The sequence below is a fragment of the Capra hircus genome, chromosome 5 (assembly GCF_001704415.2).
Source record: "Capra hircus breed San Clemente chromosome 5, ASM170441v1, whole genome shotgun sequence".
NCBI lineage: Eukaryota > Metazoa > Chordata > Mammalia > Artiodactyla > Bovidae > Capra > Capra hircus.
In genome coordinates this window covers 2,073,677-2,090,267 of record NC_030812.1, presented here as the reverse complement: position 1 = coordinate 2,090,267, position 16,591 = coordinate 2,073,677, and the positions used below count along the sequence as shown (strand labels likewise).

The 16,591-nt window shown below is 34.8% G+C and overlaps 1 protein-coding gene across 1 annotated transcript in view; it reads right to left on the bottom strand.

The window, feature by feature from the left end:
- TRHDE (thyrotropin releasing hormone degrading enzyme) overlaps positions 1-16,591 on the bottom strand; it is a 453,490-nt gene that overhangs the window by 80,364 nt on the left and 356,535 nt on the right. Inside the window, exons 11-12 of the mRNA XM_005679723.3 lie at positions 12,027-12,157; positions 11,858-11,913 (exon numbers count right to left, since the gene is read on the bottom strand). Of these exons, the coding sequence (XP_005679780.3) occupies positions 11,858-11,913; positions 12,027-12,157 (187 nt within the window). The remainder of the gene's footprint in view (positions 1-11,857; positions 11,914-12,026; positions 12,158-16,591) is intronic.

Sequence of the window (16,591 nt, the reverse complement as noted above, 5' to 3'; positions counted from 1 at the left end):
AATCCAGGTATCCATCATCTATTTCTCTGTCAACAAACTCATTAATGTTCACATTGAATATATATTTACTGAAATACCCTACATATTACTTTTGCATTTATTGAAACACAATTTTTCATACGGATTTCTCAACTCTTCACACTCTGTGAAATCACTGATAGTCTATCCATGTCAAAATTCTACAGACTGCAGTAACATTTTAAAAATGGAAAAAGGAAAGCTGAAAAATTCTACAAAGATAGAAATTTAAAAGTGTGGTAAGCTGGGAGGCAAGGTGCCTAATTGCTCTGCATAGTAACTATATTTCTATAATAATTTTAGTCTCACTATCAGTTGAAAAGGGGAAGTAACATTTCCCTTGATATGGCCTGGATAAAGCTCATGATCTGCCCTCAGCGTATGCAATTAACTTCCAATGCATTCGCATACTGGGAATGCAAAACCAGATAATTCTCACCCGGAATCCTTTCCATTTTGGCATTTCTGACAGCATTCTTGAGAACCTTCCACGAATTTAGAGTGTGTTTAAGTTGGCATCCCTATAAAACTCGCTGATACTCAATCATTATTCTCTTCAGGGTCTATTAGTCTTACTTGAATTTGTCACATATGGATGGTTAGACTAATATTTTCTTTCTTATTAAATCTCTCCTTTTTCCCCTTTGGTTAGCACTACCACCTGGTGACCTGGAGAGTTGATACTGAACTTCTGTTTAATCCTCATCCTAATTAAGTGAAGCAGCTGAGCAACCAGAAACCTCTGCCTCTTTCCCTTTTGAGGCTCAAATCCACTGCACTCCAGGCTATTCAGTTTAGGAAGGAAGAATGCAATCTGTGATTCAAATGTGGTCTGATTCACAGGGCCCGGTGCTACTTCTTAGCTTCTGAGTTGGCCTGTACTCATATCTTTAAAGAACATTAAAGAGGCTTTGGCACAGTTACAACAAGTCAAGTTTCCTAATCTGATGTTTGCTCACATCCAAAACAGTAAAGGCCTCTTCACCAGTACTCCATTCCTCACAAGGGCATGTGAAGCATCACACGCAATTAAAGGAAAACATCACGCATTTCAAATCATCTCCCAAGGCATTAAGATTTGCCATATAAGCAAAAGTGTCTGATATTGTGAATTAATCACTCACCTTTGTGGCACAAATGTTGGAACTAAATTCCCTTTCCTTTCTCCTCTTTCCCAAATTATTGCCTCTTCAAATATAAAAATGAAATCTTTCATGCTTCATGCCAAGCAGTAACTAATGTAAGATACTTTTTTTTCCATTACCTTTTCTCTAGTTTCCTTATCAAGATAACATTGCTACCTTAGGTAAATAAATGCTAAAGCACAAAGCAGATTTTATGAGTTCTAGGAGAAAATTATGAGCAGCTCTTTAGCACTGGCTGATTACTACGTTTGTTAAGAAAGACTGCTATCAGAAAGCCCCTATGAATCTCTGTTCCAAGGTGGGAAAGTATCATTTCAAGATAATTTAAAGGAATTACTCTAACATAAAACCTCCATTAACACCTATACTCACACTGCTTAGTCACTAAGTGGTGTCTGACTCTTTTTTGACCCCATGTGATGTTCCAGGCAAGAACACTGGAGTGGGTTGCCATTACCTTCTCCAATATTCATATATTACTAATTTTAAAGTTTTATTTATAATTTAATTTATCATAATAGAAATGAAAAGAGGTTTTTCTGAGAGCTCTTTGAAAATTAGGCTTTTACCTTAACAGACTAAATGTCAGAGGATTCATTTAATTTTTTCACACACTTAGTCTACCATAAAACTCTCATTTTCTTCTTTCTTATCAACTATTTCTTGCTGAAAAAATGTAATTACTTTTCTTTTCTTTCCTTCATCTTTCTAAGTTCCTGATTCCTTCAGAGTATCACAGAATAACCACAAAACCCAAACATGCCTTCTTCTCACAGTTTACATTTGTTCTGGGTAATTCTAGTTTTCCTGCCTATGGTACTCTCAACAGATTTACAAATTACCCAGGTTTAGATGCCAGATTAACTTGCAAAAAAAATCCCGCCATGTCCTTCACCATGGAAAACTACTGAACACATCAGAATTCAGTATGCATATGTATGGTTGATCTACGCCAGTATGCTCATTTAAACATAAAGGTGTCCCTTAATTATATGAGATTCCTCCAGGAGCTTTCCGTGCTTGGGAAAGTTTCTAAGACACTCAGATTTTGAACTCTGTTCATAGCTATCCAATGGTATATCTGACATGGTAAAATATCTAATAGCAAGAATTTAAAAAAATGGGTTTTGAAGAGTTCCAACTAAGTCCCTGATGTCCTGATTGTTGAATGGTCAGCTTCTGACACTAGTATCCAAGGAAAGTCATGCTCACTGTTGTTAAGAATACTATCTAAGGACTTTTAGCTTCACAGGAGCATCTGCCTAAGTTGATGCCATAAATACCTTCTGCTCCTCAAAAGGAGTGGTTTTCACATTTCTGTGGGTGTCAGGATCACATGAATTACTTCATAGAATGCAGACTCTTAGGTAGTGGTGGGAATATGCAATTTTTAATAAAACATCTCAGGTACAGTATGCTGACGCAGGTGGTCTCAAGGTTCATATTCAAAGAAGCACTGCACCTGAATATGCAAAAGATTCCAGCAAGCAGCAGAGGAGATGACTCAAATCCATGAAAGGAAAACCACTAAGATAGTACCATCACAGTCCAAGAATCTAAGATCAGAGGAATATTTAGGTCTTTATGCTAAAAGCACGTGTTAAAAATATCTATTTGAGTAAAATTGATGGTATAAATGGTCATCTTGGAAGAAGCTCTACCTAGATAATGTAAATTATTTGTGAATAGGTAAGTATTTCAAATTATTGGGAGGTTCAGAGAAATCCTAGAGAAATTCTTATGAAATTTCAGGCTTATGTTCCAGACCAATTATAAAATCAAAAGAATCATAACTTTATGGTAAATGTAACCAGAGAGTACTAACTATACTGAACATTATATATATTTTTTAATTTGTGAGACTCTAAAAAGATTATATACACTTATTCAAGCAAATTTGTATTTGCATTTGGAAATAGACTATCCTTAAAAAAAGAATGGCTTATGCAAATCCATGTATGTTACAAACATCACTTACACATTTTTTTAAGTACAGGTTTTTTTCAATTGGAGGAAAATTACCGTACAATGTTGTGCTGGTTTCCGCTGTAGCACTGACATATACACAAATATCACTTCACTTTAGTAACTCAAGACTTGAGGCCTTTTCTATGAAAAAGTATCACACCTACAGAAGAATGCCAAAATATCTTTCTTCTTTCTATTCAGCACTCTCAGACATTAAAACATTTTCACCTATAGACCCGAAACACAAATTTGGCACCAGAAGGTTACACATTTACTTTTGATTTCATGAAGTACAACTGAAAAGTCTCCAAGAAAGTTTGCCATCCTCAAGAGCTGCAGTGCTCGCATGCCAGGTTGCTTCAATTGTGTCCAACTCTGTGACGCTATGGACATAGCCCCCCAGGCTTCTCTGTCAATGGGATTTCCCAGGCACGAACACTGGGGTGGGTTGCCTTTTTCTCTTCCAGGGGATTTTCCCTTAATGCCTCAAGAGGTTTATTCTCAGAAATAGCTGGTATGTATGGCAGCTCCCTCTAAATCCTTACCTCAAGGATAACATCTGTGACTTCACCCTCATAAGGTTTCTAAATATAGCTCAAAGGAACACATTACCTCATTTTCTAACCTTGAGCAAACAAGCATATGCCTGTGGGAACAGTTTGGCTTGATAATTCAGAAATATACTCTAGACTTTCACTGGGTTATCACAGAAAGAAAGTGACGACTCCTAGCCCATTATAGTAAATGTCCTGAAATGCTTTCAAATTATTTTTAACATTTACTGTGACAAAGTGCTACATAAACTAATATCAATTTGCAGTCCTTTTGGATATGAATTTTTAAGTAATTGCATACAGAAAGTTATAAAATGAGAGGGCTTCAAGGTGACTTTTTTTGTATATCTCAAGAGGAGCCTTAGCTGATAATGACAAATAGATAATTAAATCTCCAGCCTTACAGATGGGAGAAATATTTTAATCTCTTGGGTATGGCCACAAAGCTCCTGAATGGACTCATTATGAGCCTCTGCTCAGGGCATGGAAAGATATTCCCTGGTCAGAAAGTCCAAAAGTATAACCACAAGCTAACTTTAATAGCCTTTGGTCAATGGCAGAAGATTGGAAGTATAGAGCTAACAATAAATCCTAGTTTACAATAAACAATTTTATCACTTTTAGGATTTCATAAACATTTAATTGCAGTCCTTTTACACACACATTCTAGTAGCCTGACAAAAAATAAATAAGAATATAATCATACATGGATACTTCTCCCAAATGAGTCTAATATAAACAGCTAAAGAATAATTCCTCTCTCCCTCCCCAGTGAGTAAATGTGATATCCATTTTAATCAGTATTCTCAGTATTCTATTATTAATAACTCTTGTGATTCCATTATAAAATACAGCTAAGGAAGAAAAATGTTTATACTAAAATTATATAGTACTTTTGAAAAAGAAGAAGGCAGGGATTGATGAAAGAATTCTAAAACTAAACATCCTTTGTGAAGCCAGAATTTATAAAGCAGTAGACAGTGTCAGTCTAAAATCATTGCGGATGGTGACTGCACTATGAAATTAGAAGATGATTGCTTCTTGGCAGGAAAGCTATGACAAATCTAGTCAGTGTATTAAAAACAAAGGCATCATTTTGCCAACAAAGGTCTGTAGAGTCAAGAACATGGTCTCTCCAGTAGTCATGTACGGATATGAGAGTTGGGCTATCAAGAAGGCCGAGCACCAAAGAATTAATTGGTGCTTTCAAACTGTGGTGTTGAAGAAGAGTCTTGAGAGTCCCTTGGACAGCAAGGAGATCCAACCAGTCAAAAGTAATTAACCTCCAATTAAAATAAATAAATTTATATTTTTTTAAAAAATAAATTGAAAAAAATAATAAAGGGAATCAGTCCTGACTATTCATTGGAAGGACTGATACTGAAGGTGAAGCTCCAATACTCTGGCCACCTGATGTGAAGAGCTGACTCATTGGAAAAGACCCTGATGCTGGGAAAGATTGAGGGCAGAAGAAGAGGGCAACAGAGGATGAGATGGTTGGATGGCATCACTGATTCAATGGACATGAACTTGGGCAAACTCCAGGAGATGGTAAGGGGTAGGGAAGGCCTGGCATGCTGCAGTCCATTGGGTCACAAAGAGTTGGGCAGGGCTTGGCGATTGAACAACAATGGACAGACTCAGAGGGATCCAGGACTCTTAACCAGGTTTTGCATGGCGGTGTTCAGGTGAAGCAAAGCAGTCCTGTGATCTCCACAACTGACTTGGGTAATCAGGATGAAAAGTCCAGTCTGCCAAGGTATTTCTTATAAAAGGTTTCTAAGTCCTTACTTCTCAGTACTACGAAAGGTCAACACATGGCGATTTAAACATCCAGCCATTGACAAAGGAAAGCTACTCTTCATCTAGCCCAGTTCAGGATGAACTTACCTTTTAGGTACACAATGTTCCTATTTTCTGCAGTCAGCAAAGAAATAATGAACACATGTGTTGCAGGAGAAACTTTGAACAAAGTGCAGGAGGACCATCCAGAAGACACAGAACTTCTAATAAAAATTATGAAACAAGAAGTCTCACAGGCAGCAGATGACTACCACTTAGTTTCCAAATGTTAAGTCGGTTTTAACAATGTGGCTAGCTCCTGAAACTACAGCCCAGAAACAGCAACAACAGAGGAGGGTAGGTGTGGAGTTTTCTCATCATCTGCTTCTTCATGAGCCATTAGATTTTCACTGACTCATCTACTGAATTTGCAGTTCTTCTAACAGCACTCCTGAGATTTCTCTCAGATTTTTAAACTCAGAAACAAGTTGATAAAAATGTATGTATTAATTTTATAACTCATAGAGTCTTCAGAAATGTATTGAGTACTACTGATGGCAGCTCACCAGGACTTCAAGCACTTCTAGGTGTGACAGTCATGATATCCAGGCCCAGGTCTTTGTGCTTATTGCAAATACATCACTAGTATTTTAAAAGAGATAACTGTTATCTTCTTTCCCAACACAACGTGCAAACTAAGCTGTAAGATTCTGCCCTAGCTGAGGCTTTTTTAGGTGAGTGGATCCTTAACAGCATAGCCTATAACAGAATTTTTAACAATATGCTCAGGCTAAAGTATATGTTATGACATTAACAATGTAATAATCTGGCATGTGTTATACATAATTAAATTTTCCAGGAAACTGGTGACTAAATAAATAAATCAGTGCAGTAACTGCCCAGGGCAAGGGTGGCAGTGATGATGTGTCTCTGGAATTCTTTTGAATATGAACAAATGTTCCAAATAATTTTCATGTATTTTGAACATTTTCAAACAAAATATCACATAGGTCCACAATCCAGTGATACACACTTGTATAGCTTTTTAAAATAATATCAGAGCATGTTAATGGCTTTTAATATCCAAATCCAGTGGTTATTATATTTTCTATGGCAAATATTCCAAATTTCCAGTTTGTACTATATTAAGTGAATAAATAACTTCAATATGAATTCTTATATAATCTAACTGCCAATTCCACTCCTTCTCAAATCTATGTTTTCATCAATTTGCTCCATGAGTATCACTGGAGTGACAGTTCCCTTGCCTTAAATCCATCCTCTAGTTTATATTTTTCCCTGCTCTCATTTTGCTACTTTTAAAACTTTAATGGATTTTCATAGCAAACTTTCATTCCCTTGATGTTATTTCCTATATGATGTCCATCACCCTTGGACAGAAAGATCAAGCCAGTCAATCATAAAGGAAATCAACCCTGAATATTTGTTGAAAAGACTGTTGCTGAAGCTGAAGTGCTAATACTTCGGCCACTTGATGTGAAGAGCTGACTGACTGGAAAATACCCTGATGCTGGGAAAGACTGAGGGCAAGAGGAGAAAGGGGCGACAGAGGATGAAACAGTTGGATGGCACCAGTGACTCAATGGACATGAGTCTGAGTAAACTCAAGAAGACAGTGGACAGGGAAACATGGCGTGCTGCAGTTCTTGGGGTCACAAAGAGTCAGACATGACTTAGCAACTGAAGAGCAACAACAATCTTTCTAGACCTCAATAATTCTTTACTTTCTGACACTTTCATAATATTTTATTCATCATATTGACACACTGAGTATAGTTTATTGTCTACAGTGTATTGTTCCTGCTAGACCATGAACTCATTGAAAACAAGAATTGCACCTTGTTCATTTTTATATCTCTCGATCTAGCAATGCTTCATCACAACAAAGCCCAACAACAAACATGAAGGACCACTTACAAAAAATATATATATATCTAGGCATTTAGTCACTAATTTCAAAGTTCAGGTCATAATACAATGACATTTGCAAGGCAACTGATTAGTTCCTTACACACAAGGAATAAAGCAGTGCCATTTCCTATATAAGCATATATCATTAAAAAAATGAGGGAATAATATGGCATTACCAGAACTCATAAATAAAGCTACAGAACTTCACTAAGGACCTAAATAAGTGAGGATCAATGTTTTGGTATTGGAAAACTCACATTTGAAAAGATGCTAATTCTTTAAAAATTAACATAAATCCAATGCACATTCAGTCATAACTACAGCAGGATTTTTAATGGCTTTGTCAAATTGATTTTGACATCTATATTTAAGAGAAAAAATATGTAAGATTTTGAACAAGAGGAAATGTCACCAGCCACAACACACTATCCTGCTGCTGCTAAGACACTTTAGTTGTGTCTGACTCTGTGCGACCCCATAGACAGCAGCCCACCAGGCTCCCCCGTCCCTGGGATTCTCCAGGCAAGAACACTGGAGTGGGTTGCCATTTCCTTTTCCAATGCATGAAAGTGAAAAGTGAAAGTGAAGTCGCTCAGTCGTGTCCGATTCTCAGCAACCCCATGGACTGCAGTCTACTAGGCTCCTCCATCCATGGGATTTTCCAGGCAAGAGTACTGGAGTGGGGTGCCATTGCCTTCCCTAACACACTATAAAGCTAAGCTAATCAGAACAACGTGGTACTAGTGCCAAAATGAACAGAGACTGGTTGAATAGAATTGAATCAATTCCCTAAAATAAAAATATTAGCATTAAGATAAAGACATCATTTCAAATTTATGAATAAAAAAAAGTCTTGTAAACAAACAGGATTAAATAATTGGTTATAAATGTATAATGTTAAAGAAAGCTATGCCATACATAAAAACTCATTAGAGAAGAAGGGGTTGAGAAAATAGGTGTAAAAATAAAATAGCTTACAAATAAAAAAATGAAATATTTTCAAAATATTCATATAGCAAGGGTCTCCTATGGAAAGCAGAACCAGAGAAACAGAAAGCTACAAATGGAATACCATGTAAATACCACTGAGATGACGACATATATCACAAAGTTAGAAAAAAAAAGACATAATATTGAGAGAAAATACTGTAAAATCATCTTCTACCAAAAGGCTTAAAACCTCAAAACATCCAGAATATATAGGAAAAGAGTAGGAAAAACACCTCACCCATCTTCTATTAGACTTTTCTTTTTCTTCTAACTGGGTAACAATTCAAAAAAGAAAACTAAATACACATGAAAGATGTATAGGAAAAGATGCACAAGTTATTTTAACTAGTTCTGTAACAACTTCAAAAAAACTTTATTTTTGTTTCCATACTGTCAAAAATGTAAAAGATATATATTGTTTACTATCCTGTAGGGTATGAGGGCATTGGGCCCCCTCATACATGGTTGATGGAGGGTTCTACTGGGAATCCTTTGGAATACAACTTGCAATGTTTATCAAAAATGTTACACTCTTTAAACCAAAAATTCCACTTTCAAGAATCAATCATACCAAAATACATATATGTACAACAAAAGACTGTTCAAGGATGTTCAGCGCAGTCTTGATTTTAATAATGAAAATTTAGAAAAAGTGGAATAAAGCTCCTCAGACTTATTTTTATAAACAAGTCAGAGAACATTTCTGTTCACATAAAAAATTAAACTGTATAGAAATTATTTTTAAAAAAAGGGGGCCAGATTTATATACATCAAATATTAACAATTTTATCTGAGGATGAAAGCTATGGGAGGTCACAGAAGGAGAAAAACAAAAGTTTCACATTGTTATCTTTCTTGTTTGAATCAGTACAACCAGAATGCATTCTTGCAGTTTTTATGTTTTTTAAAAAACAACCATGACAAATACCTAGAATATGCGTACTTAATTGCACAAAAAATACTGGGCATGAAAGTTCATGGTCTGAGTAATCAATAATTAATCAGCAATTCATTCAACAAATATATATTGGTATAATCCAGTACCAAAGATTAAGTTAGGCAGTAGTCACACAAGGATGAGACAACCCCTACCCTCACAATCACTCAAAAATCATAGGGACCCAGAAAAGTAGTTGAAGTATAAGGTGACAACTGCCAACACAGGGATACACAGATGTCACCCTATTTTTGCTGGGGAGGACAGGCAGGTTTCAGGTAAGGTGGTGCAAATGAAAAAAAAAAAAATTTAAGTGAATAGTAATGTTCCCAACAGACAAGGGGAGAGAAGAATTTCATGTAATGGGCAAAGTCATCCTGACCTAAGGTCACAGGCTCTGCTGTGCTACGTCTTAAGGTGAATGTTATCTCCCATCCCGTACTTGAAACCTGTGCACCTTTAACTAACAGGCTAACCCCTCTCAGCCTCCATGTCTATAACATGCTATAATACGGCTGTATTAATCACACCCACTCCCTGGGTTCACTAAGAAGACTGGACAAAATCAGTCATAAAAGCCTCAGTACAGTAACTGGAACATGTTATTGATAAATATTTGCTACTGTTCTATGTGTTACCTATAAAGAAGCCAAAAGGACTGCAATATGTTCAGGAAACTGAAAGAAGGCTGAAATAGGCTGGTAGCAAAACTTCGAAACATTTACTGCTGCTGCTGCTGCTGCTGCTGAGTCGCTTCAGTCGTGTCCGACTCTGTGTGATCCCATAGACGGCAGCCCACCAGGCTCCGCTGTCCCTGGGATTCTCCAGGCAAGAACACTGGAGTGAGTTGCCATTTCCTTCTCCATCGAAACATTTACTAGCATACACTAAAACATTAAGAACTCCAGGTAACTGCAGAGTGTTTCATGTAAATGCAGAATAAATCTACCTTGGGGTTTATTTACTTCCATGCTAATAGGAGCCCTATTTCATGATCAATAGAACAAATTTTAATATATATTCAATGAGATTTGCATATTTCCCTGGTAAGTATATATAAATGATAATGAAATTGTTTACTTGCAAACATTTAAGGCTTCCACAGTTGTTATTTAAAGCAATGTTCAACAAAGAATTTAATTTTTGAAAAAAAATTCATCTACTAAAATTAAAATATTTCATTTAAAAATAGCTTCTATTATTTAATGCAAATTTCCTTTCCTTTCAGTTTCCATCTGCCTCTCTCTTTAGGACGTCACTATATATTTGCTTTCTCACCATCATTTCAAACCCATAAAGATTCACATGAACTATTGTTTCAAATCCCCCTCTCAATCTTCCTATATTACCTGGCTCTTATATTACTGCATATATATATATATGCAAAGCCCTGGCCATGTCAGTTACTAGCTATGTGACTTTAGATAAGTTACTTGACCTCTCCGAGCCTCAGTTTCCTCACTTATAAAATGGGAATAATAATAATAATGTAGGTCTACTTATAAGGTTGTAAGAATTACACACATTATTATATGTAAAACAAAATAGTGTCTGGAATCTTTTAAATGTTTAATTAACTGGTAATATTAGTTACCTTCCAGTACCTTAATTTTTCCTGTGGAACCCTTAACATGTTTCTCTTTTGCCTGCTTCTCTTTCAGGGCAATGTATACTCCTTTACTGGCTTTCTGTACTCTCCAAACTCCTTTGTCAAAGTAATCTTCATGTCATATCTAATACTTTCTTGAAAGTCTTCATATCTTATGGAATCTTTATCCCCATATATGGCTTTCCTCCACCTGTATCGTTTCTAAATTTTTGTCCAGTCTTATCATATTATTAAAATAAAACTATATTTGGATGTGAAGCAACACAAAATATTAAAAGAACTGAGTTTATTTTACTATTTAGCCTAAAACTTGGGTTTATGGTCAACATTATTTTAAAAGAATAGCTATTTAATGACTCTTCAAAGGAATATCTGATTTTTTTAACATTATAACTATGAAAATAGATTATTAGAAACAAACATTACTGTAACTAGTACTAAAACTTCTGCTCTAAGATTGATACATATTTTGTTCAGAACAGCTTTACCCAGTAGAATATTTATTTCTGTCTTGCAGCACAAGCTTTTCATAATGAATCACATTCAAAAATTCATTAAAAAAAGATATACTAGTATATGTCAGGAAAAAAAATTGATGATGCTTGAGGTACTTTCCATGAAAAATTAAATATGGCACAATGGTCATTTTGTAGACTTCATTAATGAAATTGGAAAGAGATTATTAATCTTGAGTGTTAAATTGAACCTGTGGCAAAAATTGATCAAGCTTCTCCTGGCTCAGAAATACCCTACAGCTACTATTGATCAAGAGTTTGGGACACTGGTTATAACTAAACACAAAGGATGTGAGATTGAAATTATTTTTAAAAGATTTCTGATTCAAAACATATATACTATTTAGCTTAACAGAGGCAGTCTTAAGAGTACTAGTTTTATTGTGGAGATCCACAGGGAAACATACCTGGCTAGGCTGAAGGCATCGTCGATCAAACCTGCTCGGTTGCTGACAGAGAGAACCTATGAGGTCAACCAAAAAACAAACAAAAATACAAAAAAATGGAGTTATTTAGGATTAAAATGGCAGATGTTCATATGTCTAAACAGATCTTTGATGATTAAGTCCAGTTTACCTCATGGTTCCTGATTAATTGATCAATTAATAATCTCCAGTTTCTTAAGTCATAGTTGACTCTAAAATAGCCAGTTTGATTGATGTTCCCCAGCAACCAGCTTCCTTTGTCCAAAGTTATCCTATGGTGTTCTGAAAATAGCATTTTAGGGGTAAGAGAGATTTTCAATTTTATGAGTTAAAATAGAAGGAACTATGCTTTCTTAATATCATATGTCACAGTACCAAGAATTAAATACCTAATTGAATCTACTCTTTACTCATTAAGCAATTAATCATATGGTTAGAATTTGCTAGAAAACCTTTAGTTTCTTACTCATTATTACTCAATTAACTGTTTTCTTATAATTAACATTTTTACTCTTGATAAAGCCCTATTATGTATATATATAATTATCTTTCTCAAGATAAATATAACCAAGAAATCTACTACTGCATTCATGTGGCTTTCATTTAGATTGTCTATGTATCTGTGGTTGGAATAAAAAAAAGGCTTCAGGTGCATAATCTACTTATTTTATTCAGGAAGAAAGTGATTAAAACAATAGGGCTCATTTATTTGAAAGTCACTGTTGTTTCTTACACTTTTCCTTGTGCTTTTTGAATGTGCTAATAAATAACAGATTTTCCAGCATCATCAATCATGTTGGAAAAAGAAACCTCATTTAAAGCTCTAATATTTCTACATATAATTAGAACAGATAATAAATTTTGCTTATTAGAATCACTTTGGAAAATGGTAACTTGATTGCATTCACTGGTTAATTCAATTAAAGGAAGCCAGTAAAAGCAATCTTATAACTTAACATATTTAACCCCTTCAAATATGATACAGGGAACCCATTCACTGTTAATGGCAGCCTTTATTGACTTCCTAAAACCATAGTTTACAATTATAATTACTTTGTTGCTGATGCCGTCAGGACTCATGCTTCATAGAAGTAGCATAATATATGAAGTTATTTAAAACTCTACTATATATATTGGAAGGGCTGATATTGAAGCTGAAACTCCAATATTTTGGCCACCTGATGGGAAGAGCTGACTCATCTGAAAAGACCCTGATGCTGGGAAAGATTGAGGGCAGGAGAAGAAGGGGACGACAGAGGATGAGATGGTTGGATGGCATCACTGACTCAATAGACATGGGTTTGGGTAAATTCCAGGAGTTGGTAATGGACAAGGAGGCCCGGCGTGCTGCAGTTCATGGGGTGGCAAAGAGTTGAACATGACTGACCAACTGAACTCAACTGAACTGAAAACCTGTATTGTTGTAACTATTCTCCAATATAAAAATGTTTGAACTTAGGCCATTGATTGTTTTTGGCTCTCAATTTCCTTACTTATAACCTAAAGGCCAAATAATGCCATTTAAGGACCCTTCCAATTATAGGATTCAATGGCAAAAGGGGATAATTTATTAGTTTGAGGTTTTACACAGCTTAATCTGTGGTACTTAGAAAATTAAATCTGTCAGATATTACTCTAAAATATTTATAACTTTCCAAGTTTCTAATACTTTGTATCTGCATATTTTTCAAAAATGTAATATTTATCCACACAATCTCTGTGAAGCTTTAGAATGTCACCCAATTTTACAGATGTAAAAGTAAAAACAAATAATCTAAAAAACAGCATATAAAATTAGTTCTCATACAGATTTTTGTTAATCATGTCTGAATTCACTGAAGAAAAACTGATTGAAATATTGATGATATTGTTTCTCTTGAGTAACCCTAACCCTTTAGGAATGATAAGATTTTTTATAAAAAAACATTTAAACATTTATAACAAAACATTTAAAAATTATTATTGAATTCACATGGCTTAAGAACAAGTTTAATCATTTTTATCTAGCAAGTGATTATTCTTTGAAGAAATTACAATATTAAAGCATTGGGTTTAATAAACATATGATAAAACTTTTTACAATTTTGAAATGGTCATGGATTTCTATATTAAATCTGATTTTTAAAGTTACTTCCTCCTGACATTTTATATAGATGGTATAACTTACCTTCATATAACGCACTTATTTCTAGTTTTTTGAGCTTTTGAATTCAACAACTTATAGGTAGAATAGAAACCAATTAAAACCAGAAAACAATCCCTACACCTTCTATGTTATCTGAGGAGAAAAAGAAAGGCAAGCATCTATTATTTTTAAATATTCTATTATTAAATTAATAACTAAAACTTGAAGGTTATTATTGTTCATGGATATTTTTACACCTTTGCTATAAATGAAATCCTTGGAGAAATGATTCCCCAAAAGATTTTGTAATAGATTTTTAAATATCTTTTTCATTTTACTTAATTATATCTCTAAAATGTTCTTCAGATTAACTAATGGCAAGCAATGAATTTTAAAGAGATCTTTTCCAATGGTCTAATGAGGTACAGTGTGTGATGAGAACCATAGCAAAAAGCATGGATGTTATATTTCAAGTGTTAGTAATAACAATTAAAATTTATATTTAGAATATATCCAAAATGGCACAAGATTCAGACTACATCAAGGCACAGTGTAGTTGGCATTTTATAATGTTTTATATTTTTATATTTTATTCTTCCTTTTGGAATGAAAAAGAAAGCAGATCAGATCTTTCTGCTCAATATTGGCTGGTTGCGGAACAATGAGAATTTAAAACCGTGAACCAGGATGCGAAGGGGATCCATGTGAAACAAATTAACGTATAATAACACACCCTGGTTCTCTCATCAGCCTCTTGTGAGAATCAAATTCGATCATGCTCTGTAGAGATGATAGAGAACCATGCATGTGCGTTCTACGGCCAGGTGTTGAAACTGACAGATCTGCAAAGTAACCCACCAAAGTACTAAAATCCTGTGTGTGCATGTGTGCCATAAACAAACTTAGAAAAGAAAATCAAGTTCCTGAGACATTTTTGGCACGTTATTTCTCAAGCCTTAATTTTTTCATTTGCAAAGTAGAGATTTAAAAAAAAATACCTTAAAGGCTATGAGAATCCTATGAGCCAATATTTAAGGGAAGCATTATGCTATTTTTAATATTTACTTCTGATTTTCAGGATCAGTTTCCCTTCTAATTTGAATTTTTTCTTTCCTAACATTTGTCATTAAGTGTATTTCCTTCCACTATACATTAGTTAACAGTCAGTCAATATGAGGGCTACTATGTATAAATGTTTGCTTTCTCAGCATTTTCATAGTAAAAACAAAAGAGAAAAATTTTTTTACCTACTTTCAATAATTCGAAAATTTGTTTTAAAACTATGTCTAACCTAAAATGATATGTGCCTTAGCTTGGAATTAATTAGATAACCACCCAACACAACAAAAAATTGAAGTGTCAAGAACATATAATGATACAAATAAAATTCATATTTTATATTGTTTACATTGTTCACTAATGACTTGACCTTAGTATCATGTGACATTAAATTGATATTATTGATGAAGAAAAATTATAAAAGCATCGATCTCTTATAATTAAAAAGTAGAATGTTTAACATATGTTGGTAAGAATTGATCAGAATATGTTCTTACCATATCTATGAAGAAACATTTTTCATTAATATTGGTTGATTATATTTTGAGGATAAAAGGTGATCTAAAAGGATACAAATTTAACTTTTTTTCCCTAATCCTTGACTGGCTTCTGTTTTTATTTGTCATCAGAATGAAGGTGTTCAAGACAGAACTAAATACACTGAGAATGAGAATAAACAGGGAAACTGGAAAGGTTGCCTTTGTTTTATGTCCCATTTGTAAAATTCTTCCAGATGTATGTATTCATAAAGTTTTCAAGAAACAGTTAGTTGGTATGAAAATTCCAAACAAAAGCCTCAACATTCAACTGAGACTACATTTTATCAATCAGAAGCCTCTGCTATGATTTAATGGAATATGACACATTTCACTCCATAGGTTGCACACTACACAATTATGGAGTGAGGCGGTTTGCAAGTAATAACATTGTTCAGTCATGTCCAAACTCTTTGTAACCCAGTGGACTGCAGCCTGCCAGGCTCCTTTGTCTATGGAATTCTGCAGGCAAGAATAATGGAGTGGGTAGCCATTTCCTTCTCCAGGGGATCTTCTTCACCCAGGGATTGAAACAGGGTCTCCTGCATTGCAGGCAGATTCTTTACTGTCTGAACCACTAGGGAAGCCAAAGCAATATCACAGTCCATGTAAATATCATCTCCTAGAGTTATGCATTGCACAAAACTATGCAGCTGTGTATAACAATCAAATGTATGACCACAGAGGACATTTTAGGCAAGCTATGGCTTGAAATATCATGTTGTTATTATTTCTGATTAACAATAAAATACTATAAATAAAAACAATCTCTCAAATATCAATACAACAACCTGTGGTCTTCGGTCAAGAAAAGCCATGATAGTAATAATTTAGAATGGAGTGTGTGGGCACGTGTGCTCAGTCACGTCAGTCATGTGCAATTCTTTGTGACCTTATGGACCATTGCCCCTCCAGGCTCCTCGGACCATGGGATTCTCCAGGCAAGAGCACTGGAGTGGGCTGCCATGCTCTCCTCCAGAGGATCTTCCCAACCCA